Source organism: Panthera onca, chromosome B3 (genome assembly GCF_046562875.1).
Source record: "Panthera onca isolate mPanOnc1 chromosome B3, mPanOnc1 haplotype 2, whole genome shotgun sequence".
Taxonomy (NCBI): Eukaryota; Metazoa; Chordata; class Mammalia; order Carnivora; family Felidae; genus Panthera; species Panthera onca.
This window is the reverse complement of record NC_138344.1, coordinates 120082633-120108423: the sequence shown is the minus strand read 5'-3', so window position 1 is coordinate 120108423 and position 25791 is coordinate 120082633. Positions and strand designations below refer to the sequence as shown.

General features: G+C 43.1%; 1 protein-coding gene across 16 annotated transcripts in view; it reads right to left on the bottom strand.

The window, feature by feature from the left end:
- The window catches only part of TTLL5 (tubulin tyrosine ligase like 5), a 286889-nt gene that overhangs the window by 32905 nt on the left and 228193 nt on the right, over window positions 1–25791 (bottom strand). For 2 of the 16 annotated variants that reach the window (XM_078447992.2, XM_078447994.2), the window contains 2 exons: window positions 18560–18639; window positions 14331–14453 (listed from right to left, as the gene is read on the bottom strand). The exons of 2 other annotated variants lie outside the window; for them this stretch is intronic. In XM_078447992.2, coding sequence (XP_078304118.2) covers window positions 14332–14453; window positions 18560–18639 — 202 coding nt within the window. In that variant the 3' untranslated portion in view covers window position 14331. Of the gene's footprint in view, window positions 1–7639; window positions 7877–14330; window positions 14454–18559; window positions 18640–25791 lie in introns of those variants that run through there. 12 more of the 16 variants (XM_078447985.2, XM_081795970.1, XM_078447984.2 and 9 more) reach the window with 7 other exon arrangements.

Here is a 25791-nt window from a genome sequence, read left to right as displayed (position 1 = left end):
CTGGATTAAAGGCAAGCCCACCTCACCCGCATAAGCCCCCACACTGCCAGGGATCCCCCTGCTGGGTGGCTGCAGATAACCACCGGACACTTGAGAGAGGTTCAGGCCAGAGGGCGGGGCCACCAGCCACCTAGCTCCGTTAGGAAAGGAACCTGGGAAAACGGAATCATCTCGAGGGACCTAGTATTTGGACGCGATGAGGCAGTGCAGCGTGTTCTGGCAATCGAGCGGCCTGGCTTTGGATTCAGCTCCACCACTGACTGCGTGGCTTGGACAAAGTACCTAACTTCTCTCAGCCTTCGTCTGCTCATATGCAAACTAGATAACAAAGCTACCTTCTTTTGCAGGGTTCAAGAAGATGAAATGTGGCAGATCCACAATGCTTAGCATAGCCCCTGGCATGTAACAAGTGCTCGATAAAAGGACCATTGTTGCTGTTGTTACAGTAGTGAAGGGCACCCCGGGTTACGAAGGAGAGTTAACACCGATGCGGTCTAGTGAGGAAGACAGACACTACTGGAAACCCGCAAGGATCTGTAACAAACACCACAAAGGAGCGCTGCGAAGGTCTCTGGAAAACGAGGGCACATCCTGTCAGAGAGGCCGGAGAAAGCAAATGCACCTGAGGGCAGGAGGGGAGCATCAGAGGTGGAACAGCATCTGCAGAAGCTCAGTGGACCCCAGGATGGGGGAAGCTCAGAGGTCAGGCTGCTTAGTGTGGAGAAAGCACGGAGGGAAGGTGGTGTGAGGTCAGGATGAAAGGTAGGCAGGTCGTGTAAGGCCTTTTATCTAGTTTTATCTTGATCTTCAGAGTAAAGGTCAGATTTTCTAAAGGGTTTTAAGTCGTGTGTATACATTTTGGAAAGCTCGGTTCACAGCGATGTGGAGAATGGAGAGGAAGACCAGGATGGCAAGGGCTGATGCTTTGAGAAGCTGGTACAGTAGGTCCAAATGAGACTGTTTGGTGATTCGAGCTTGACTCCTTGCAAATAGGGAGACAGAATCCATGTTTCAAACTAGAGAGTTAAGGGGCGTGTAGGTGACTCAGTCAGTTAAGCCTCTGACCCTTGATTTTGGCTCAGGTCATAATCTCATGGTTTGTGAGTTTGAGTCCCATGCCGGGCTCTGCACTGGCAGTACAGAGCCTGCTTGGGATTCTCTTTCTTTCTCTCTCTCTCTCAAAATAAATAAACAAACCAAAAAAAAAAAAAAAAGCACAAACTAGAGAGTCAAGTCAATATGAGTTTTGGGGTCACTCTGAGCATCCTCTCCAAAAAAAGGCACAGATGCAGCACGCTTGATCCTATAAACAATTTCAGGGGATTCACAGATCAACTAAAGCTACAACCATGGGCCACAGCTCTTAGGTCACACTCCCTGAATTAGACGATAAAGCTTGATAGACTCTTTGACTATATCATGACCCCCTTGTTTTTACTAGTACTTCTTTCCTGAAGGTTATATTCTGCTTGGCACACCTCCTTTCCCTGTTCTCTTATCTCCCTATCCTGACACTAAATGTCCTGAGAGGATGACGCTGAGAGATGAGTCAGTTTTCCTAGTGCCTGATGACCAACAAAACAAGAAAACGGTCTTTGTCCCTTTCATCCGTTAGATCCTTATAAAAAACTCCATCTCTATTCTCATTTATGTAATTGACTCTAGGAGGAAGCAGATGAAAACAGGAGTAAGGAATGGCCTCAGGACTATTTATATCTGGAACCTGTGATGCTCACGGTATTCCTGGATTCAGGCCAGATTTGAGGAGGACGATGGCTTCCCCGACAACAGCAAAGATCAGGTCTCGAGGCTGAAGCACGACATTCACTTAACCCAATATATATATGGCCAGTGTCAGCTGAGAAGGACATCAGCAATGTTTTGTAAGAGTCCTGTAACCCAGGACTATTTAGAGTGGAGTCCCGGATTGGTAATTTGGTAACAGTCTGAGAACTCTTTGTTATTAGTCTACAATGAGACAAATTTAGAATTTGAATGTAGGCAGTTAAAACCTGTTATAGAAAATGGTCAGCAATTTTATGCCTGGTGAATCTAATAATAATGAATTTGAGCTTGTGTGTTAGATGTCCTCTTTTCTTATTTAGTTTCTCTAGTAATTTATTTTTAGTGTATTTTACAAAAGCATCAGTCCATGCTGGCCTGGGCAGGAAAATAACTAGGGCTCCAACACTGAGGGTCTGAAAAGCACAACCGTAGCCAGCTGAAAATTTCCTGATTGTTTCCTCAGCAATACGAATGACTACATGGAAATTTTACTCATTAATACAGAGGACTGGCGATAAGCCCAAATGGACTAGGAGCCACAGAAACATGCGTTTTAGTTCTCAAGGGAATGTCCTCTTCCCAGGCAGCCCATATCTAATGATGAGTCAACATAAAGTATGCATAAAAGCTATATCCTAGCTACCTCACCACAATTCACAACCCTGAAAGGCTGGCTTTATACTCTCTGTGGCACCAGCTGAGGCCTTCCTTGTCACTGAGTCACAGCCCAACTTGTCCCACTGTCCAATCCTGTTTCCTTTCATTCCTTTCCCTTCTATAGGAATCAATCTCGGGAGTACTCCCGAATAAACTTCCTGTACACTAATCTCCATTTTAGCATTTGCTTTCTAGGGGACCTAACTTTTGACATTATTTAACAGTATGTCTTCAAGGATCATAATGGGAACTAATGACACCATGTGCTTTGAACTGTGACAAATAGTAAGAACTATCATTTACTGAGTACCTACCATGTGCCAAACACCATACTGGGTGCATTACGTAATCTATAGTCTTTGTTAAATTGTGGTCAAGTACACGTAACGTAAATGGGATTGAATCAGTAATCAAAAACGTTCCAACACACAGAAGTCCAAAACTAGGCCGCTTCACTGGCGAACTCTACCAAACATTTAAAGAATTAACACCAATCTTTCTCAAACTCTTCCAAAATGTAGAAGAGGAGGGAACACTTTCAAAGTCACTGTACAAGGCCAACATCACCCTGATACCAAAACCAGACGAGGATACCCCAAGAAAAGAAAACCGCAGGCCAATAATATCTCTGATGAATGTAAGTGCAAAAATTCTCAACAAAATAGTAGCAAAGTCAACTCAGCAGCACAGCAAAAGGACCATCCACCTGATCAGGTGGGATTCATTCCACCCACGCAATGGTGCTGCAACACCCACAAATCAATGTGACACCCCACATCAACAAAATGAAGGATAAAAATATGATCATTTCCATTGATGCATAAAAGATTTGACAGTTTCAAAACACATTTATGATAAAAACTCTCAACAAAGTGGGTACAGAGGGAACGCACCTCAACACAATACAGGCTACGTGGGACAAGTCCACAGCCAACATCACACTCAGCAGTAAAAAGCTGACAGCTTGTCCTCTAAGGTCAAGACAAGGATGCCAACTCTCCCCACTTTTATTCAACACAGTACTAGAAGTCCTAGTGACAGCAATACACAAGAAAAAGAAATAAAAGGCATCCAAATCAGAAAAGAAGTAAAATGGTCTCTATTAGTAGGCGACCTGACATTCATATAGAAAAAGTCCTAAAGACTCCACCCAAAAAAACTGTTAAAATAAATGAATTCCACGAAGTTTCACAATACAAAATCAATATACAAAAACCTGTTACTTTTCTTTACACTAACAACAAACTATCAGGAAGAGAAATTAAGAAAATCATTGCATTTTGGGGCACCTGGGTGGCTCAATCGGTTAAGCGCCTGACTTTGTCTCAGGTCATGATCTTGAGGTTCGTGAGTTTGAGCCTGCATCGGGCTCCTCTGCTGTCAGCATGGAGCCTGCTTCAGATCCTCTGTACCATTCTCTCTCTGCCCCTCTCCTTCTTGTGCTCTCTCTCGCAAAAATAAAATAAACATAAAACAAAAAAAAAAAAAAAGAAAATAATTGCATTTACAATTATATCAAAGAGAATAAAATACCCAGGAATAATTTAATCAAGGAGGTTAAAGACTACACTGAATACCTATGAGACACTGATGAAAGAAATTGAAGAAGACATAAATAAATGGAAAAATACTGCATGCTCATGGATTGGAAGAACCGCTTTTGTTAAAATGTCCATACCACCCAAAGCAATCTGCAGATTCAATGCTATGCCTATCAAAATTCCAATGGCATTTTTCACAGAAATAGAACAAACAATTCTAAAGACCACAAAGAATCAAAGCAATCTTGACAAAAAAGAACAAAGCTGGAGGCATTATGCTTTCTGATTTCAAGCTATATTACAAAACTATCATACTCAAAACAGTATGGCATATGGCACTGGCATAAAAACAGACACACAGATCAACAGAATAGAATAGAGAACCCAGAAATAAACCCATGCGTAAATGGTCAGTTAGTGTAGGAAAAAGGAGCCAAGAATATACAATGGGGAAAGGACAGTCTCCAATAAATGATGTTAGGAAAACTGGACAGTGACATATAAAAGAATGAAACTGGACCCCTATCTCACACCATACACAAAAATTAACTCAAAAAGTAGATTAAAGACTTGAACGTAAGACCTAAAACCATAAAACTCCCAGAAGAAAACATAGGTGGTAAGCTCTTTGATGTGGGTCTTGGTGATGATTTTTTGGATTTGACACCAAAAGCAAAGCCAACAAAAGCAAAAATAAACAAGTGGGACTACATCAAACCAAAAAGCTTCTCTACGGTAAAGAAAAAAACAAAATGAAAAGGCAACCTCCCAAATGGGACAAAAATATTTGCAAATCTTGTATATGATAGAGGGTTAATACCCCAAATATATAAAGAACTCATACAACTCAGTGGTAAAAACAAACAATCCAATTAAAAATAGCAGAAGAATGGAATAGGTGTTCCTCCAAAGAAGACATACAAATGCTAACAGGTATATGTAAAGGTGCTCAACACCCCCAATCACCAGGGACATGCAAATCAAAACCACAAGGCGGTATCACTTCACACCTGTTAAGAATGGCTATAATCAAAAAGACAAGAAGTAACACGTGTTGCACTGTTGGTGGGAACGTAAATTGGTATAGCCACTATGTAAAACTAGAGAGGTTCCTCAAAATATTAAAAATATAACTCTCCTATGATCCAGCAATTCCACTTCTAGGTATCTATCCAAAGAAAACAAAAACACTAACTCGTTGCATGTTCACCCTATGTTCATTGCATGATTTACAACAGCCAAAATGTAGAAACAACCTAAGTGTCCGTGGATGGATGAATGAATAAAGAAAATGTGGTGCATATACACACTAGAATATTATTCAGTCATAAAAAGAATGAGATCTTGTCATTGGGCTCAACATGGACGGACCTTGAGGGCATCATGCTAAGTAAAATAAGTCAGACAGGGAAAGGCATATACCATATGATCTCACATGTGAAATCTAAAAGGAAACCAAAAAGCCAAGCTCATAGATACAGAGAACAGATTCACAGTTGCCAGAGGATAGGGGAAAAATTACCCACGTGACCATTTTCAAGTGAAATGGCATTTTAAGTGACCATTTTAAGTGAAATGGCATCCAGTGGCATTAAGCACATTCACGTTGTGCAATCATCCCTGCCATCTACCTGCAGAACTTTTTTCATCTTCAAAACCTGAAGCTCTGTGCCCATTTAAAAAAAACTCCCCATTCTCCCCTCTGGCCAGCATCCAGTAACTACCATTCTGCTTTCTGTCTCTGAATCTGATTGCTCTAGCTCCCTCAATAAGTGGAAATTATACAACATTAGTCTTCCTGTGATTGGCTTCTTGTAGTTAGCATAAATCTTCCAGGTTCATCCATGATGTCACATGTGTCAGGACTTCCTTCCTTTTCAAACGCTGAAGAATATTCCATTGTTGGCACACACCACATTTTGTTTATCCATTCATCCACTGATGGACGCTTGGGATGCTTCCGCCTTTAGGCTATTGTGAATAATGCTGCTATGAACCTGAGTGTACAAATATCCAGTCAAGGCCCTGCTTTCAGTTCTTTTGGGGTATACATCCAGAAGTGGAATTTCTGAATTGTATCGTCTTTCTATTTTTACAGTTTTTAGAAAACACCATACTATGGCACTGAACTTGAAGCAAGAGTAAGGAGGGAAAGTAGGAGACAAGGATTGAGAGAACTTGTTTTGTTTTTGAGAACACTGTACAATATAAGTAACGTATTACATGACTCCAGAACTACGATGATACATCTTACACTACACATAATACTAGACAGATCTCTAAGATCTCTGTGTTGTCCAGTTCAGGTATTACATAATTTAGGAGAAGCCTAAAAAAATCATGGAGAATTCAGAAAGGAATAAAAAAGACAGTTTAGTGTTCAAAAGCAAAACCTGATCGGTGTTATGAGGTCAAAGACTTCCAATGAGTTGATATAGAGGGAAAAACGCTGAAGGAGGATGTTTTTCAAATAAACTAAATCTCATTTTACGGGAACCTTTGCTCCCTTAGAATAAGATCCTTGGATGTGGTCTAACATTTGAATTCTGCATCGTAATTACAAGGTAGGTTTATAGTAAGGTCACGAATGTGTGTAACAGGTTGTAACCTGAAGGACAGCGGTGGCTCCTTCTCTATTTTAGAGGAAGTAGTTTTACAATATTGCAAGAAACAGGCTAGAAATACTGCAGTAGGTAAATTAGAAGGAAGGTTCTTCTGATTTTTCAGATTGCTTAATAATAAAAAAAAAAAAATGCATTATAGGAGCGCCTGGGTGGCTCAGTCAGTTGAGTGTCCGGATCTTGTGGTTCACGGGTTCGAGCCCCATATCGGGCTCTGCACTGACAGCACAGAGCCTGCTTACGACTCTGTTTCCCTCTCTCTCTGCCCCTCCCCCACTTGCTCTCTAGCTCTCTCTCAAAATAAATAAACTTCAAAAAAATAGTAAAAAATAACAAAATGCATTATTTATGAAATTTAAGGTTAATGCATTTTAACTTGAGGTTAAGCATTTTCTTGAAACCAGAAGAACAGGGGATATACGTTATTTTTTCAGAAAAATTTTATGTGTTTTATGTATTCTTTTCTTTAGGGCTGGTATTACAAGGTAATGAGGCATTTTGGATGTTGCTAGGGATTCCAGAAACATACAGAACGTAATCCTGCCCTCACGGAAGTTACAGCCTTATTGGGGACAATTTACCCAAGAAGTAAGTAGGATAAAAGATGACAAAAATACAGTGGAGTGCCAAACTTTGTCATATAAATTGTAAGTGCTGTAGGGATTTTAAAAATGGCAAGATGAATCTAATTATATGAATACAGATTATTGGGCAAATCTTAACTGGAAACTTAGAGGATAAGAAGGATTTGTATATGTGGACAGGTGTTTGCAGAAATATGAAAATTCACTCATTCATCTATTCAATCAGAATTTTCTAAGTCCCTTCTATGGGCTGGGCACTGCGGTAGGTCCCAGAATTTCAGAATCAAATTAGAACTCCTCCTTGCCCTCTAGAGAATTACGGCCCTAGTGGGGGAACCGTCAGGTCATCCAGAAAGATACTAGAGTGTCGTAAATGCCACAGGAGATACAAGTCAGTGCTCAGCGCGGTCAAATACCATCTAGCTCATACTGGGGGTGGGAGTGGGGGAGGGTTGGAAAGGAGAAAGGACAAATAGCAATTAGCCACATTGCGGGGAAGCAGGCAAGAGGAGGCATATGGTGCTTGGGCAGAGGAAACTAGATGTGAAAAAAGGAACGGAGAGTGAACGTGCCATATGATGGGTGAGAAAACCGCTTAGCTCTGCAGTTTTGACGAGATGGTTCCTCTGCCACCTGCTTTCCAAAGCATATCCGCGCATCTTCACGTGTAGATGAGGCGTCTGGGTCCCTGCCCAAGAGCAAGACGAGCCCTTACAAGCAATCAACCGAGAGAAGTTACACTTAGGATTGTCTAAGCCACATGCGATCCATCCAATCCTCTACAGAATCACTGCCTTACCCTTGGGTTTTGTCGGACCAGAAAGAGACTTGGACTGCAACAGTCTTGTCCCTCACAAAATGGTTTTCGTTGACTTGCGCTGATGTGTGTTGACTTCCTGTAGCTCACGCCAAGAAGTAGCCCCATGAAGCACACTGCTGTGTTGGGAGGGCACTCTTACTTCTTTCGGTGTCCTCTCTCTAAAGCATATGAACTACTTCTTGGAGAATAAGAGCCAGGAAAAAGCTTCATTTTCCTCCAGAGTATGGCTTCCTTTTTGAAAATGAGAACTATATATACCCTGATTTTTCTTGTTTCCCTTTTTGTCTCGATGGCTAAGAGACTCAGAACCAAATTTAACCTTGATCACAGTAATTTTATTTGGGCTTATATTTGAAAAATTGGAAATATCTTGACTTTTGGCCCAGATTCTCCTTTTATGTTTTGTTATTTTACTGCATGTGGCTTTCTATTTTAAGACTCTATGGTAGGGATGAAAAGTATGTTGTACCTGCTAGCTACAATGCCACCTCAAGACAGGGGTCAGAAGTGCCGAAGCTGGCCGCTCTGTATATCACGCAGTCATGCGATCCTAGCAGAGGGCTGGCATTTGTCCGCAAGGGGGCATTTGCCACCTTCAGTTCTGCACACCAGGGGCACGTCTTGGAATGAATGAAGGAATGCAGAGTATTCTAATTCTGTCCTCTGGAAGGTGGATGTAACAAGTGGAGAGAGAAACAACCACACGGAGGGAGGTGGAATCTCGAATACGGCAGAGGTGCTGACCTGGAAAACAGTGGAGGCCAGCCACCGAGGGGATAGCGGACGACCTGGTATCAGGGATGGACTAACAGATTTGCTGTTTAGCCACTAAAACTGCTAATTGTCCCAAATAAGGTGGCAGGTTTTTTTTTTTTTTTAATTTTGTTTAACGTTTATTTATTTATTTATTTATTTATTAAAAAAAAGTTTTTTAACGTGTATCATTTTTGAGAGACAGGGAGAGACAGAGCATGAGCAGGGAAGGGGCAGAGAGAAGGAGACACAGAATCCGAAGCAGGCTCCAGGCTCTGAGCCGTCAGTACAGAGCCGGACGCGGGGCTCGAACCCACGAACTGCGAGATCATGACCCAAGCTGAAGTGGGACGCTCAGCCGACTGAGCCACCCAGGCACCCCCAGCGTTTATTTATTTTTGAGAGACAGGGAGAGACAGAGTGCAAGCAGGGGAGGGGCAGAGAGAGAGGGAGACACAGAATCTGAAGCAGGCTCCAGGCTCTGAGCTTTCAGTGGGGCTCAAACTCAGGGACCATAAGATCATGACCTGAGCCGAAGTTGGATGCTTAACTGACTGAACCACCCAAACGCCCCAAGGTTGCAAGTTTTTATGAGGTCCGGCCCCTGAGACTGTTTGCTCCTTATGCTTATGTACAGTAACGTTCCTTAAAGAGGTAAACTGAGGGTGCCTCTCTTTTGATAATCAAAAGGCTATTGCAGATGACTCAAATTCTCCGCGTAAACAGAGGAGGATAAGGATATGTACATACACACAACGGCAATTTACATTGGAGAACAGTAGAAAAGATGACTAAACACCGAAGGCCTGCAAGGGTCATATTTCTAAAAAAGAGCGGCGATGTCAAGATTCCATGTTCCAATCTCTGATCAACTACAAACAATTCACTCATTAAAAAAACAAAACAAAAAAGCTAAACTCTTGTCAAATTCTAAAACATCTTCATTTGGGTTTGTCTCATGAACAAACATGTCTTAATGAGAAGTGAATGGAAGGCGGAAAAAACCTCAGTCACTTTTCAGTCCAGTTGAATATAAAACGCAGTGAATCTTCTTCCTGATAACCACAAACACATAAATAACAGTAAAATAGCAACTTCTAAGCAGCCGACCTCTTTAGTTCATCTCGCCATCTTACAGCCAGGTTGGCTTCCCAAGTTACATCCTTATTTTGTACTGGGGAAACACGCTTTGTTTTCCTTTTTTTTTTTTTTTAAATTTTTTTTTTAACGTTTTTTATTTATTTTTGAGACAGAGAGAGACAGAGCATGAACGGGGGAGGGGCAGATAAAGAGGGAGACACAGAATCGGAAGCAGGCTCCAGGCTCTGAGCCGTCAGCCCAGAGCCCGACACGGGGCTCGAACTCACGGACCATGAGATCGTGACCTGAGTCGAAGTCGGACGCCCAACCGACTGAGCCACCCAGGCGCCCCCATGCTTTGTTTTCTTGATGTAGCTAAGGGGACATTACGCACATTCAAGCAGTACCTCTCTGGTATCAGGTAACCGCTTAGCCGGGATTTAGGTTTTAAGGGAAGAGGGCTCCTGATATCTATGTTAGAGTCCTGTCTGGAAATACTTGGGTGTTCCAAAGAGGAGAATACAAAGAAGTAGGAGACGCTATTGTTCCACTTTTACCAGCGATGCTCTTCATTCGGAGGACAAGAGAATCCGAGTCTTTCTCTTTATAATTTCAAAGAATAAAGCATAAATATCCGCACCAATCATGCCAACGGGGCAATGCACATCAAGTCACCATTCTCCGCGTCCTACGCGTATCCACCCACACACTTTGGGGCCCAGTACATGCTACAGATCAGGCGAGCAGCGTTGTAAATATTTCCATGCACAAAGCTTGCTTTTTCCAAAGGCAGGCATGGCTTAGCATGTCATTTCTTTCTTTAGAACGTTTAGGAGCAATTATGACCTGGGGATATAAGGGTGGTAAAGCAAAGGTATGTGCCTATAACAAGCATTTCATTGAAATTAGCAGCAAGATGTGTGGGTTCACGGGACGGATAACCACAGAGTATAGATTGATAACTTGTAGCGATAAGTATAAAAACTTACAAAGTAAGGCAATGTTATGCCGGTTACCTGCCCAGTTCAGGAATACAAGAATAAACAGGATCTTTTCCCACCCAAAGTGAACGGATATTACACAGGACAATACGAATCTGCAGCAAGAGGCAGTGGTAGGTACAAGCCTCACAATCCAGGGTGCCAAGCATTTTTTCCAGGAGGTGTGTGCGCTTCTGTAACATAAATGTAATTTGAGAAAGGGGCCGCTGTGCTTTCCTTGTCTCTTTCTAACAAAGTAGTAATTGTTAACAATTGAAGAATCATCACTCCTCTCTTGGCAGTTTGCCAGCTCAGCAAGAGACAATATCAATTTTCAGATCTTATCTTTCTTAGTGGTCCACTTCTTAATCCATTTCAGGAATAGAGTTCCCTGGTTTTCTTTAAGGCAAATGAACCCCCTTAGAGGATCTTGGAAGTGTTCCCCTACATCCCCCCAAACTGAAAGCCAGGTTGTTTCCTCCCCCACTTCCAACCAGGTTGTTCTGCTATGCTTGGGTTTTGTTTCTGAATGTAGAAACAGTTACTAAATGAAAAGAAGAGGCCTCGGGACAGGAAAGCATGAAATTTCAATGGCTGACAGCCAGGCGACTTTGCCATGGAGAGGGATCCACATCCTTCATGTGTGGCTGCAGCTAGATTAAGGCTAGCACCACACACACTGTTAAAACACCACTTATACAACACAGCCTATAATGAAGTGAGTGCTGTGACCAGTTGCTTAGAACTTAGTGGTATAAACCTAATTGATGGAGATTTTTTTCCCTGGCTCCTCGCACTGCACAGTAAAGACATCCACTCTGTTGATGTTTGTTCTAAGGGTGTACAAGTTGGGTATGGTATGGATAAGTCAGTGTGGCTCTGGAGGAGATGAGAACAAGGCTTGGCAGGGGCAAGCTGATTATACTCAGCGTCCCAGAGAGAAGGTCACTGCGTGCCACACGGGGTCACAGAGGAAAACACCAGTGTGGTCAGGAGACAGAAGACAGGAGTGAGGAGAAAGCCGAGGCCATAACCTTACTTGGGATTTCCCCGGGAAAGGCAAGGCAGAGCAGGGTAAACAGCTTAAGGCTGGCTCGTTCTAAGGATTCTGGTGGGCTATGGGCTCCAGCAGTGCTCTCTAGTTGTACCTGGCCCTGGAGCAATCTGGGGCAAGGGAAATGTGGGTGTTCCATGTGAGAGTTAGATAAGGAGGCGGTTGGGGATATAAACTTGGGACTGGTTAGCTTCTATTTGAAAGGCATACTCATGGGCAAGTTGTTATGATCTCTAGGAATTAGCTAGCCCTGGGAGGGGCAGTTTCTCTCTGGCTCGGTGAGGCCCCAAATGTCAAAGCATCGAGAATACAGAAAACATAGTTAACTGGCTCTGTGATGAAGGGATGCCAAACAGACAATACAGAATCTAAGAAGATGCAAAATAATGTATCTATTTAAATACGACCCTTGCCTGGGGCAGCATAGTGGGGGTCTTAGAAAGTCCGAGTCCCCAGCATGCTTAAGTGCAGCTCCTTCGTTCTTTGATCAGGACAACTGATGTTTTCTGTCTTAGATAACATGCTATGCAAGCATACTTCAATCTTCGCATCTAACCTGCCTGCCTCCCGAACCCCATATATGAAGAGGCTCTAGGATCATTACAGCTCGTGATAACATTCGTCTGTGACTGTGGTTTAAGGGACCTCTGGCCCGAGCAGTGATCGTGCCTCTACTGCATTCACAGCAAGGAGAAAACAAGCATCTGGGTGATGGGACACGGACGCTGGGGTTCTGCCTCCTCACTTTGTGAACTACGTATTTCTCCTATTCAGGGAGAGGCAGCCCATGGCCATCTGACACCTACCACCTGCCAGGCTGGTGGGCCTGCCTCCGGAGCCTCCCAGCTGGTCGTGCTGCACCATGGCAGCCTGGTCTTCTGAGGCCCCCTGACCCACTCTGCGTCGAGGCCATGCACGCTTGGCATGAGGTCTTACCGCCTCAGCTAACTACAAAGTACAGCATCACCCTCCCTAGCTTATGTGCCGCTCAGGCTCAGCAGGGCTGTGTTTGCAAGAGATTTAAGTGTTGAGAGATGGGCTCTTTCCCAAGGCTTCTCTGCTGATGATCCTACTTTGCCATGTAATGTTCTGGGTGGACTGTAAGGGATACTAATGAAATAGGTTCAAGGAAAGTGATATTACAACGGCGGCAGGGTCCAAGTCTCACAGTCCTGGAAGCCGATGGGACATTAGTGCTTCTTGGCAGGCCATCGGTTTAGTTTGGAGCTTGATGTCGCATTCATTCTCCTGGCTGCCAGTCTCCTCAAGGAAATATTGACCTTCTCGCTTTAGTTTTCTATATTTCATTAGTTGTTCATCATTGGATATCAGAATTAAAGGCCCATTGGCCAAGTATTACCAATAGAACTCGAGTTGTTTTCAGTTTTTCTGGTACATTTTGGTAGATGACCAAGCCATGGATTTGGTGTTCCCTTCTCTCTTCTCATTCCTTTTTGGAAAGAGTTTAGATGGGCTGGGGAAAGATATTTGAAGCTCTCTGATCCAATGTAAATGAATCCTGTGGTGGGTAAATAATTTTCCTCCCTCCTTTGCTCTCCTGGGGTATTTTGATGAATAATGCTTCTCAAATAAGCTTGTAAGTATTCCCCCAGAGGTAAGAAGGGTATTAAGCTCATAGCAGGTGTGCCATTAATGCTTCAGTGTGTAGGGTAGAGCAAAGAGGAAAGGAATCATCAAAACCTTGTGGTTTCAGAGAATTTTCTGGAAAGTTTTGAAGGCCACAGCTGGGAACAAAATACTGTGGGGCAGCGCTGGTGAAGTGTGGGTACAGCCTCACAAGATCAAGTCAGGCCGACCCTTCAAAGTCAGATTTCTACGGATGGGTGGTAGGCTGGGATTTACGGTTTGTTTTGTGGCCAGTTATAGCATATGCTGATCTTAACTCAGACACACAGCATAATTACTCACTCAGCCTCACCCCCCAAAAACTATTTTTTAATTTTCTTCCTTCCTGCCTCCCATTATTTGAAAGTCCAGTTCACAAACTACACGACTCTAGTCTAAAAGCCTTCTTTAAAATAATAAATATCACTGAGAACATTCTCTTTAGAGGCTATTGCGATTTGAACTTCAAATATCATTCTCTCCAATGTATTCTGTTACACTTTACCTGTGATAACTCAATTATAGCTTTAGTTTCTTTCTTTGATTGGCCTCAATGTCCCCATGGTTTTAAACAAAACCCTCCAGAATAGTGAGGAAATTTCTTACTGCCACAGCGCCACCTACTGGCAGGCTATTACAGAAGCAAGCTAGGAGTAGCTTAACTTTGACCCACAGTTTGGAGACTCCTTCTGAGCTCTGGTTTTACAAAACGTCAATTTCCTTGTCATTTTGAGAAACTATCGCTTCTCTTGATAGCTATTAAGCCTCTTGCTGTGGCATAAAGTCAGCAAGTTATAATAAAAAAATATGCTCTTATTCTTACTGTTACCTTAAATTGGCCCTGACTTCACCGACTTTGATTTTCTCTGTCCTATAACTGTAGCAAGGGCTCCAGATTGTGTGGGCAAGGGTTTGGATCTGGCGAAAATAACTTGGGGAGCTTCCAAAGGTCCTGAAAAATGTTAAAAAAAAAAAAAATCCCTACTTAACACTTTATTTGATCTTGGTGAAAGGACAAGAGGTCAAATCTAAAACTAGGTTTTAGGATAGGACAAAAACCAGACAGAAGACTAGCCAGGGACACCAGGCCCAGAAAAACGCCTAATATCTAGCATTAGGTGGCGGGCGACAGAGGGACCAAAGAAGGAAAGAGAAGGCTGAGAAATACATTGAACATAAAGAAAGGAGAAAACACCTATGTGTATTTCAAGAAAACAAAACAAAACAAAACAAAACAAAACAAAACTAGGCTTTAGGGGATCATTGTTTGCCCAGATGCTGATGCTCCATTTCCGGCCAAACACCACACCTGTGCCCTTTGCTTTCTAACACCATAAGAGTACGGAAACCCAAATTCTTATCCCTCTGGCTCTGGGAAGAGAAGAACGTTTTGGGAGTAACAAAGGATGTGAGACACGAGGGCAAGCATCTTAAGAGCTGTATTCATTTTCACTATTCACTTCTTATATTCCAGATCCATCCAGGATCTATAACAACTAGATAACGCTTGGTGAAAAGAATAAGAATCTGATAATAAAAAGAGGTCATTCTGCTGAGAATTGCCCAGCAAATCATTTCGCTTGAAAGTTAAAGTGACTTCTAGATCCTCAGAGTTTAAGGTCCGCTGGGTTTACTTTCTATTAAAGTAAGTTCCTTTGTCTTGTATTACAGGGAGGCAGGGAGGTGGGCGGGCAGAGGCACACTGATGGGCTGCTGCCCCAGCCCCATGCAAACAAGGAGGATAAAGCTAAAATGTATGTTTTATCAAGGCCCCAAATAGCAAATATTTAACAAGGACACTGTTGCTCACTTCTTGTAAATGAAATCCAGCATTGGTGTTCAAAGAATCTTTCCACCAACTCCAGACCAGTAAGTAAGAGCTTTTTAAACAAAACAAAACAAAACAAACAAACTGGGGCGGGGGCAGATAGAGGCCGGGCTCCAGGACAGAAGAGGCGTAGGCAGAAGCTAGGGCCAGGGATGAGGGCAGCTGGTATGGCCTCAGACCCTGCAAGAATGGTAGTTTACGCTATGAAGTCCGCACGAGAGAAATGCCAGTTATCTAATCTGGTACTCTCTGCTATTTTAGTTCCCCATCACCACTTCTAAACTCCAGAACGCCATGGTTATAAAGAACGAAGGCCAATGGCTTTGGCTTTGAGCCAAAGGCCCTCACTCTAGCTTCCTTCTCAAATTTCCAAATTTGCTGACTCTACGTCTTGCCTCCCATAGCAAACTCAGAATATATAGCCTGAGGTAGGGAAGTCAAGGAAAAAGTAACATTCATGGAGCATTCCAGACCTTTTGCTAGCAGCTTTCATGTCCACTACCTCATTTAACATCCACACTTAAAAGACTGTCACTAGGTCACCATCAGTGGGGAAGGATTCTGAGTTGTTTTTCAACAGAGCCCTGGGATGAACCAGTATCTCAGTCAGGCGCCCAAGGAACAAAGTCACACAGCTTTAAGGCCTGGTTGGCTAGACTTGCAGAAGAGTCAAGGGGCCAGGAAACAGACTTTTGCTATATTCGTGGACTCAATAATACCATGTTTAACCAACTGAGTTAACTGGACCAGACAGGGGCTAAATACCTTTTCAAAGTCAGCTTAGCGATTCCTGTAGAGGCACAAACTTCCTATCTCTGAGAGCCATATAACTGACTTATTACAGGGGCTACTCTCCCTTCTTCTGGGTTTAAAGAAAAATGTCTCTAATAGCTACCTAACCTTTTTATAGGACACCCTTCTGAACCCCTAGAATAACACCTTCAAATCTATGTGTCATACAGAAAAACGCATGATTTGTAGCCGAAACACTCAAGTGCCAGGTAGTTACTTACTAGCTGTATAAATGTTTATTGGGAAGTGTGGAAAATGCCTGAGACTCGTGTACCAAGTTCATCAGTGTTTCTTTAACTGAGGATCGGGAACACCAGGAAAATCACAGACTAGAAACAAATTCAAGGCACTTTAGAGGTCCAGAGTCAATGGAGATAAAAGCAGTGAACAGCAGGCTACCTAAGCAAGGCGAAAAAAAATAATGCACTCGTCTTAAGGTAGAAGCAGAGGGAAAAGGGAGATACTAGAATCCAGGGATTCTAATATACAGTATACAGTATACAACCTTTATATAACTAATATACAACTTCTCCCTTTGTTCTGTGGTTTTAGGCTGACACTGCGGTCATTACAATGGTTACAAAATCTCTAACACATAACTTCGGCAGTCGATAAATATTAATTCATAAGCGAGATGCTGAGAGTATGACCCACCTGGCCCCTCAAATTTCCAACTTCCCTGGCCAGAGTCTACGCAGAGCGTTCCGTTTTGTACTTAATACGTTAGTTAGACCTGCAAATGCAGTAGGCAGGTTTCCTGGATCTCCTGTGCTCCGCAAACCTCTCTGGCTGCAGCAGTTTGTGGACAGATATATTCAGCTGTGTGTACAGTGCACAGTTCTCCCGGCCACCCACTTGCCAGGCCGCACCAACTTCCAGGGGGAAATGTTCATTCCTTAAAAATAACTACCGTATCCTAGTCATTCTTTTTGGGGGGAGGGGAGGGCCAAGTAGATACCCATCAACTATTTCTTGAATTCGGGTTCTAAAATATTAAGCAGAGAACAAAGTCTTTATACTCTTATTACCTGATGTGGGTGTGGTTATAGAGCCTTTCTCTATATGTGGCTTCCTTGAACCCCACAGTAAGCCGGAGGTGTGCGTAATTCTCCCTGTGATACAGTCTAACCAGGCTTCTGGGAGATCTGGCATCATGTTAAGGTGTATTATGTCGCACGCACACCCCTCATCCCCTGGCTCTAGACTCCCTGACGGCTTCTTATTGCACTCAGGACCAAGTTCCCTACACGGCTCGCAAACCGGCCCTGCTACCTCCGTGACCTCTCTCTTGCTGCTCCCTGCTCGTGCCCTAGTCCCCCGCCACAGTGGCACACGAGGGCTCCCAGAACACGGGGCATTTTCACCCCGCCCCCGACTGTGCAGTATTGCTCCCTCTTCCTGGCACTCCTTTAGTCCTGCAGCGCCCCCCCACCCCCCCCCCCCAGCAGACGTGTCAACATTCAACCCTCCGCCTGGATGTTTCTTCCTCCAGAAAGCCCTCTCTAATCCCTTAAGAGCCTGGGCCAGGTCGCTCGGGTTCAAATACTGCCCCACCATTTACTAGCTGTGAGATGTTAGATATGTTTCATAATCTGTGCCTTTATTTCTTCAGCTGTAAAACAGGGAACACAGTTCCTATTATATGCCTGTTTTGTGGACAAATGAGTTGTTACATGTGAAGCATTCAGAACTGTGCCGGGCACAGCGGGTGTTCCGCCAACCGTCTATGGTTATTCTCTGCATCCCCAGGACCTGACACTTACCCACCCTGCAGCCCCGCTCCCTGCTGACTCTCCTCTTTTCCTAAGTCTGTAAGTTCCCTGACAGGAGGGATGGCCTGGTCCACCCTTTATGTCCCTCAGCTGACATCTCATTCTCTCCACAGTAGGTATTCAATAATAAGTATTTGTTGAACTGAATCCAAGTGATTTTCTTTTAGTTTTCTGATTACTTATCAGTATATTCTTACGAGTTAGTACTCACAGAAGACTATGCCTGGACCAATGTTGCCTGACTTAGATGTGGATACCTACACGAGAGGTTTTAAAAAGACCTCAGTAAGCACCTGGCAATAGATCAATAGGCCATTACATCAGCATGACAGGGACTATGATCGAAGACCAGAGCTCCATTGTCCTGAAGAGTTAGGGAGAGACACTACCGGTGGGAATATGATATGCACAGTGAAACACCGGTCAAATACCAGCCTAAATGCTGCCAATCTGATAGCATTCTCCCAGACCAAGGAATGTCATCTACCCTGAACTAGTTCTGGAAAACCATTCCATCCTACAGTGCCCATCTGCCAATGCTTCAAAAGCCTGGAGGCTTCCTCGTTCTTTGAACTGCAGGTTTCTTCGGAGGCAGAAGAGAGAATATGCCCAGCCCAGCACCCTCCCTGTCGTCCCGGCCGCGGAAGAGCTGGTGTGTCCACTAACCTGTGGAGCTGGTGATGGGCACAAAGGCTGCAGAGTTAAGGCTGCTCTGGAGTCCATTCAGCTGCCCTTCTGTGGACCCTCTGAAACACAAGCAGCTTGGTTAGATCGGCAGATAGAAAGGTTAGATCAAATGCAGGCCCTCCAATGGCTTTGCCTCTTGCTCTCGGTGTTCTCGGTCATGTGGCTCATTCCCTTGCTTCTTTCAAGACTTGGTACAAATGTCACCTTAGCAGAAAGGACTCCTGTGACCAACTACCCCGTCTTCTGAAATATTACATATATTGGAGTTTGTTGTACATCTCTCTCCACTGGAAGGTAATTGCAAGAAAGCACAGGCTTGGACTACTGCTGTGTCTCCAGTGCCTGGCACCTAATAAGCATTCAACAAATATTTCTTTACTGAATGAATAAATGAAGTTTCCAGTATTGACTTGGATAAATTATAAGTAAAGGCATTAAAAAAAAACCACCAAGGTTCATGTAGACCAGCGGTTCTCATCTGAGGTAGAAAGGAGGGACAGACTTTGTCCTCAACCCCACCCTTCCACAAGGGACGTTTGGCAATGTTGACACATTGTTGTCACAACAGCAAGGTCTACTGGCATCTGGTGGGTAGAGGCCAGGGATGGTGCTAAATATCTCCTAAAGTGCACTGGGAGGTGCCCCCAAAGGATTTTGTAGCCCAAGATGTCAATAGTGCTGAATATGAGGGGCACCCGGGTGGCTGTGTCGGTTAAGCGTCCAACTCTTGATTTCGGCTCAGGTCTCATGATCTCATGGTTCGTGAGGTTCAAGCCCCACATCGGGCTCCACGCAGACAGTGTGGAGCCTGCTTGGGATTCTCTCTTTCTCTCAAAATAAATAAACTTAAAAAAAAAATAGTGCTGAAGTTGAGGAACTGTTATATAGAGGCACCTCCCCTCATGCCAACTTTGACAAGAGACAGGACAGAGTAAATTGGATGCTTTGGGCACAGGTTCCCCAGCCACATGTCTTAGAAATTCTATGGCTAGCTTGATGCCCTACAGACCATGCTGGATCTCATCACTACAGGCTCTTATAGATCTGTAATTCTTTCATTGCATTTACCAAAATTGTAATTACGGGATTGTGTAACTGGTTGCTTAATATCTGTCATCCTTGCTAAAAAGTAAGCTCCGTAAAGGCAGAGATTATATCGGCTCGTTCACTGTTATAGCCATGGCTGTTAACATTGCACTTTGCACAGATCAGGTATCTAATAAATATTTTTTTTAATTTTTTTTTAACATTTATTTATTTTTGAGACAGAGAGAGAGCATGAACAGGGGAGGGTCAGAGAAAGAGGGAGACACAGAATCTGAAACAGGCTCCAGGCTCTGAGCTGTCAGCACAGAGCCCGACGCGGGGCTCGAACCCACAGACCGCGAGATCATGACCTGAGCCGAAGTCGGACGCTCAACCGACTGAGCCACCCAGGCGCCCCTCTAATAAATATTTTAAAAAATAATCTGATCCATTGCCCCACAAATACAAATTACTTGTTGGACCCATCTACCTTGATTTTAGTTGACGTGTAAAAATTTTACTTTGTAAGACTAAAAGTTTCATATGCTCAGTTCTTTATTTCTTGAGCAGCAATCAATCCAACCTTTAGAACCCTTCTCCTGGCACTGTTTTTCCATTTATTCATCCATGCAAAAAGTATTCCATGCTTGGTACTAGTGAAGAGGTAGACATTAGGCAAAGACATAAGGGACAAACTATGTGATAAATGCTAAGGAGAAACAGCATGAAGTGTTTTAAAAAAGAGAATGAAACAAGGGAACCTCATTGAGATGTGACACCGGTGGTCAAGGATGGTCTTTCTGAAACTGTCGTATTTCAGCAAAGTCATGAAGTTAGGAGAAGTAGCTATTGGCCAAGAGTAGGGATCAGGAAAGAGCTTTTCGTGGAGAAGAAATAGAATATACGTATAATGATCCTGAGGCAGAAAGGGGTTTAGAATGTCCGAGGAGCTTTTAAAGACCAGCAAGATGGAGGGATGGTCAAGCAGTGTTTGTCAAATGTCCTTGACAGGAACCACCTGGGGTCACTTGTTAATCACACAGCTCTCCAGGCCCTTCCCTTAGAGATTCTGACTCAGTGGGTCCGGGATAAAGTGTGAGAACCTAGGCTTTTTATAGCTCCCAGGTGTCCAAGTGACTTGTATCAGCAGTGAGGAGAACGTTGACTAGTGGGCAAAGGGGAAGGTGATGCGAAGAGCACTTGGAGACTCTGGCAGACGCTTAGGTGCCCAGGGGGTCCACCCCCACCCCCCCTCACTGATGGAGAGCACACCCCAGCAGTGATGCAAGGATCACACTCTCTTGGACCCCTTCCCCTCCAGCAAGCTGTGATTGCGGCCCCACCCACTCCTTTCCACTTTCATTGGAGGACAAGGGAATGGTAGAGACAAACAGGAGAGAAAGGAACAGAGGGAATTCTCCCTTGTCCCACAAGCCTCAACCTTGAATAGCTACATCGGGAATGCTTATCCATTTTATTTCAGCCCTTTATAGACCCAAAGAACTACCCAAAGCATCTCTAGCTAATATTGGCTCTTCAAGGTCCAAGTGAAAAAGGAAAAGTTCTAGAACCTAGGATGGGCTCTTTCCTCTACAGAGGTTAAAAACCCTTAGGGCCATTTGCCTGTGTTAGGGGCAGCCGCGTCAAGAAAAGCCACGAAGCTGGTCTCAGTATCGCGCAGAACAGCAAAAGGGAACCAGGCAGGCGAAATACCAGAGTCGGTAGAAGAAACAAAAGCAGCAAACAAGGAGCTACCTGAGGGAGAACAGAGTCCCTGGGTGTTTAGAACTAGTGAGTCTGGATCCTTAAACTCCTCCTCCTCTCTTCTCCTCCCTGAAATTCTTTTCCTCTTTTCCCCCCTTCTCTGGAATTCTTATCCCACCCTTCACCTTCATGGGCTGTCTCCTGTTCCTCTCCCTCTGTCCATCCCCTGTCACTCTTCCACCCTGCCTTCTCCATCAACTCCCATCACAGGCCTTGGGAGCCACCGCTGACTCAAACTTTGAACACTTCTAATGAGCCTACTGTTTCTAGCACAGGCGCCCCATTTCCCCCGCGGTGGAGAAACGTGTCCAACAGCCATTCAAGAGGAAATTCAGAGTGGACTTTTCCATGAAAACACTGGTACACAAAGTGGTTTGGGTCTATGTTATTACTACTTCAGGCACATCGTGGGTAAATACGCTTTTGTCGTGCAAGCATCATTTCCCTGGGAAAATACATTCCAGCCTCTGGTCAACCCACTCCTAAGTGAGAACTTTTGAACCACAGCTTACTTAGGGCGCTTGTTGATCTGCTTCTGCGATAATTCTTTGCAGCTTTCCTGGGAGTGCCTGTGTTTTAGGAACTCCTTACGTAGGAAGATGTGTATTCCCCTGCTTGTCTGAGTCAGTTACTGTCCTTTAACATCAAGTTACCACGACCTACCTCATAGGGTTGTTGAGGATTAAAGAAGATGGCGACTGTAAGGCACATCTTAGCACGGTATCTAGTATTATATCAATGGCTAAACAAACATTAACTTTTATTGGAATTGGTATTTTTACTTAGAATTGCTAACCATCTTTGCATTCACTATAAGCTTATCCACATACAGAAATATTAAGTCGGGTGACGCAGTGACTCTGACTGAAAATGGAATGTGGGTGCTAAATAGGAGAATGTCCACAACATACGCAGAACCTGGAAGTTAACAGCAACTTGCTATTAAAGTCAAAAGGTAGTTAATTAGCGGCCTATGAGGCAGAAATCTCATGGTCACAACTACTCTTAAACTCCCTTAGGAAGAGAGGTCTCATTTGAGATTGACAAACTACCTCCCGATAAATCTAATATACACATTTTTCAGCATCAGAACAAACCACTGTTTCTTCAACTGTGCACCAAATGAAGCAGCTGGCTTGTCATAGAACACGTGTCTTTCAGCATGAGAATTACACATGGCACAGAGGATGTCCGTCCTACACAAGAGGCTCATGGGAAATGAGACTGACGGGAGGAACGATGCGTCTCCCAGCTCTCCCCAAGAAGAACAACACACGGAGTCGGCCGCCACTGAAACCATACAGTCTCTTTCTCTCTGAAGAGCCGAATGTGCAAAGCTAAATGTGTGTTTGGTGCAGCTCCGTTAGCTGCTGTTTTCCGATCACGGAACATATGGAATATGAAGACCAAAAGATGAACTCAGGAAAGTGCCTTATAAAAGTCTCGAGTTTTGCAGTGAGGAATACTGAAAAGATGGGACAAGAGAGGTGCCGTTAATTTTACAACATACAAAAGTTAGAGTTTAAACCAAGGAGAGTGCTAGATGTGACCATGCAGTCCCGTAGTGTTCCATAATTGCTCTTCTTGGAAGTGGTATAGGTTCCAGAAGACAGAAGAACAGGAGATATAGCCCAGGTTTGAGAGTTTGAGGCTTCCTACAACCTCAGCTGTGGTGATGGGCTTAGTTCAGACTCTTCTCCACACAACGAACCGTGTTATTATCAAAAGCTGCCGAAGGGCAGGCTTCCCGATTACCGGAGCCACGTCAAAACTGAAACAAGATATGATGTAGCCATGAACAGTAACACGCTAGTCGCAACCAAGAATTCTAATTAGAAGAATTCCATTAATAATGACATGCTTTTTTCAACGAAGGCAGGATCTTTCCTTGGGATGTGTTCATGGCTAGGACCCGAAGAGTTTCCTTACGTATTAAATGTCTACTTTCTAACCCGGGATTCAAGTCACTTGCTCCACTCCCACTTACTCCTTTGATCTCTTGCCTTTTCCTGAAGTCCAAGAAAAGGCCTGACATGGGCATTACTTCTACCCCGAGTAAGGAAGAACAGCCTTCCTGGGCCTCTCAAAGACATTGTTCGGGAATGCATTACAAGTAAATAGTATCCCTACAAGCCGAAATAGTGCCTACATTTATTATTGAAAGATGTCTCCTAATACTGGTCTCTACTTGGGAAATAAATGCCGATCAAACAGCTGGCTAGGAATGCCACTGGCGTCAAGAGCACACCATACAGCCAGCCTATACGACATATCATCGCCAGTCAAGGAGGGTAATAATAAGCAAAATCCCTACTATCCATTTTGCTGGTAAGGCTTCGGACGTGCTTTTTCGTGGATCTTCGTTTCCTTTATTTGTGGTTTCCTCTGTTCTTTTTTTCCCATTATTTTGATCAGTGGAAACTTTTCTGAAAGTGATATCCTTTCTTTAAGATCTGTTTTGTTCATTACTTCACAAGATTGACTGTGGTTTGGTACTATATTGTTTCTCTTCGAGTTCTTTTCAAGGCTTTCCACATCTCTAACACAGAGGTACTAGGTTTCTGTTCCAATGGTTTAAGTGAAAGTTTATCTTGGATTCATGCCACCACATCGGGGATGACCTTTCTATAGAAGGAAGGAGCCACAAAAGAAAAGTGCTCAAGATTTCACAGGAAGAGGAGAGCTCGAAATGCTGACCTTGCCAGGGCTGTGGCAGACAGGCATGGTGGCATCTGTGAAGGTCCTGAAAAGAAACCCTGCACTTGCTCATTTTTATAAAACTTTGGTGACAACCAAACTTCTTTTAACTCCCAAAGGAGAGAAGAAATCTCAAGGCACAAGTTAGGTTATAGAACTGAATTCCAAAAGGGACATGTACTCTTGAGTCTTCTTAGCAAATGTTTACTCACAGATGAAACATCTCACAATGTTCCTTACAACCTACATGCACGCAGGTGTAAGTGTGCTTCCTCTTTTAATCCATCAGTCCAGGGATTATGTATGCATCTCACAAACAGAAGCTAATACACTAATCTTTGGCAAATAACAATTAGAACAGTATTAATTTGGGTCTGAAAACAAGACCAATTCAAGAAGCACTTTGTGAAGTCAACTTTTGTGCAGGAGTGGTGCATAAGGCTCCATTTTATAAATATACTACACATTGTCTAACCCACGATCCATTATATTTGTTGTTTTATTCCTTTTCATTCCTAGTATTATCTATGTGGGTCTTTCCTCTTTTTTAAATTTACCATATTAGTCTTTCCAGATGTGACCCCGTCTACCATTTGTTGTCAGTTTCATTCATTCCTTCACCCAGTATTTAATGAGTATCTACCATGGGCCAAACACTGCTCGAGGCACTGTTCTCTCGTGTTCTCCCATGTGCTGGGCTGTTCTAGGTGATTTCTGTATTTTTATTATTTTATTTTGATTTTGATTAATTTGCTCTTGTTCTTTTTATAGTTTTTCAAGTTAAATGATTAGCTCACTTATTTTCAATCGTTCTTGTCTTTTTAATAAATTCAAAGTTCCAGGTTTACTTTTGAGTGCAGTTTTGGCTATCCCACAAATGTGGTACGTAGCATTTTCCACAGCCATCTACTTCTAAGTGTTTTATGATTTTCATTATGATAACCTAACAGCTGGGTATTATGTACTGAATTTTTTTAAATTTCCAAACACACGAGTCTTTTTTAAACATTACCTTTTGGTTTTTCCTAATTAAAATGTTTTTTACTGTTGAAGAGTGTAAATGGATACAGATTTTTTGAAATGTGTGGAGCCTTCATTTGTGACAGTATGTGTTGAATTTTTGTAAAAATATCCTCGAAGAGAATGTATATTCTCCCTACTGGATGCAGGAGTCTATGCAGAGCTATTAATGTTTTTCAGACTATGACCTGTGGCTCGTAAGGGGGTTGCAAAATCAATTTAGGGGACCCAATCGGCATTTTTCAAATAATAGGAAATGATATTTTGTGAAACTTTTATTTCATATACATAATTTAGATATTTTTACTAGGTTGCATATAAAATGTATTTTTTTTAATATTATAAGTGGTGGTCAGAAAACATGAAAAGTCACTTATCAAAGCAAATTGTTATTCTATATTTCAAATAGTCCAAATCCTCAGAAATTTGTATGAGGCACCTATCAGTTATTGATAGAAGCAGATTTAAATAAATCACCCACTATGATTGATAATTTTCCAACATTTCTTTGTACTGTTATCAGCATTTGATTTATAGATTTTGAATTTATTATGCTAACTGCGTACCAGTGCTTTTCTTCATCCCAGTGAATGCTTCTTGCTTAATTCTATTTTCTCTGTTGCTATACTCATGCCCCTAATTAGTATTGCATGGTTTACCTTCTTCTAATCCTTTGCACTGTGAACTTTTACTGTAGGTATCTC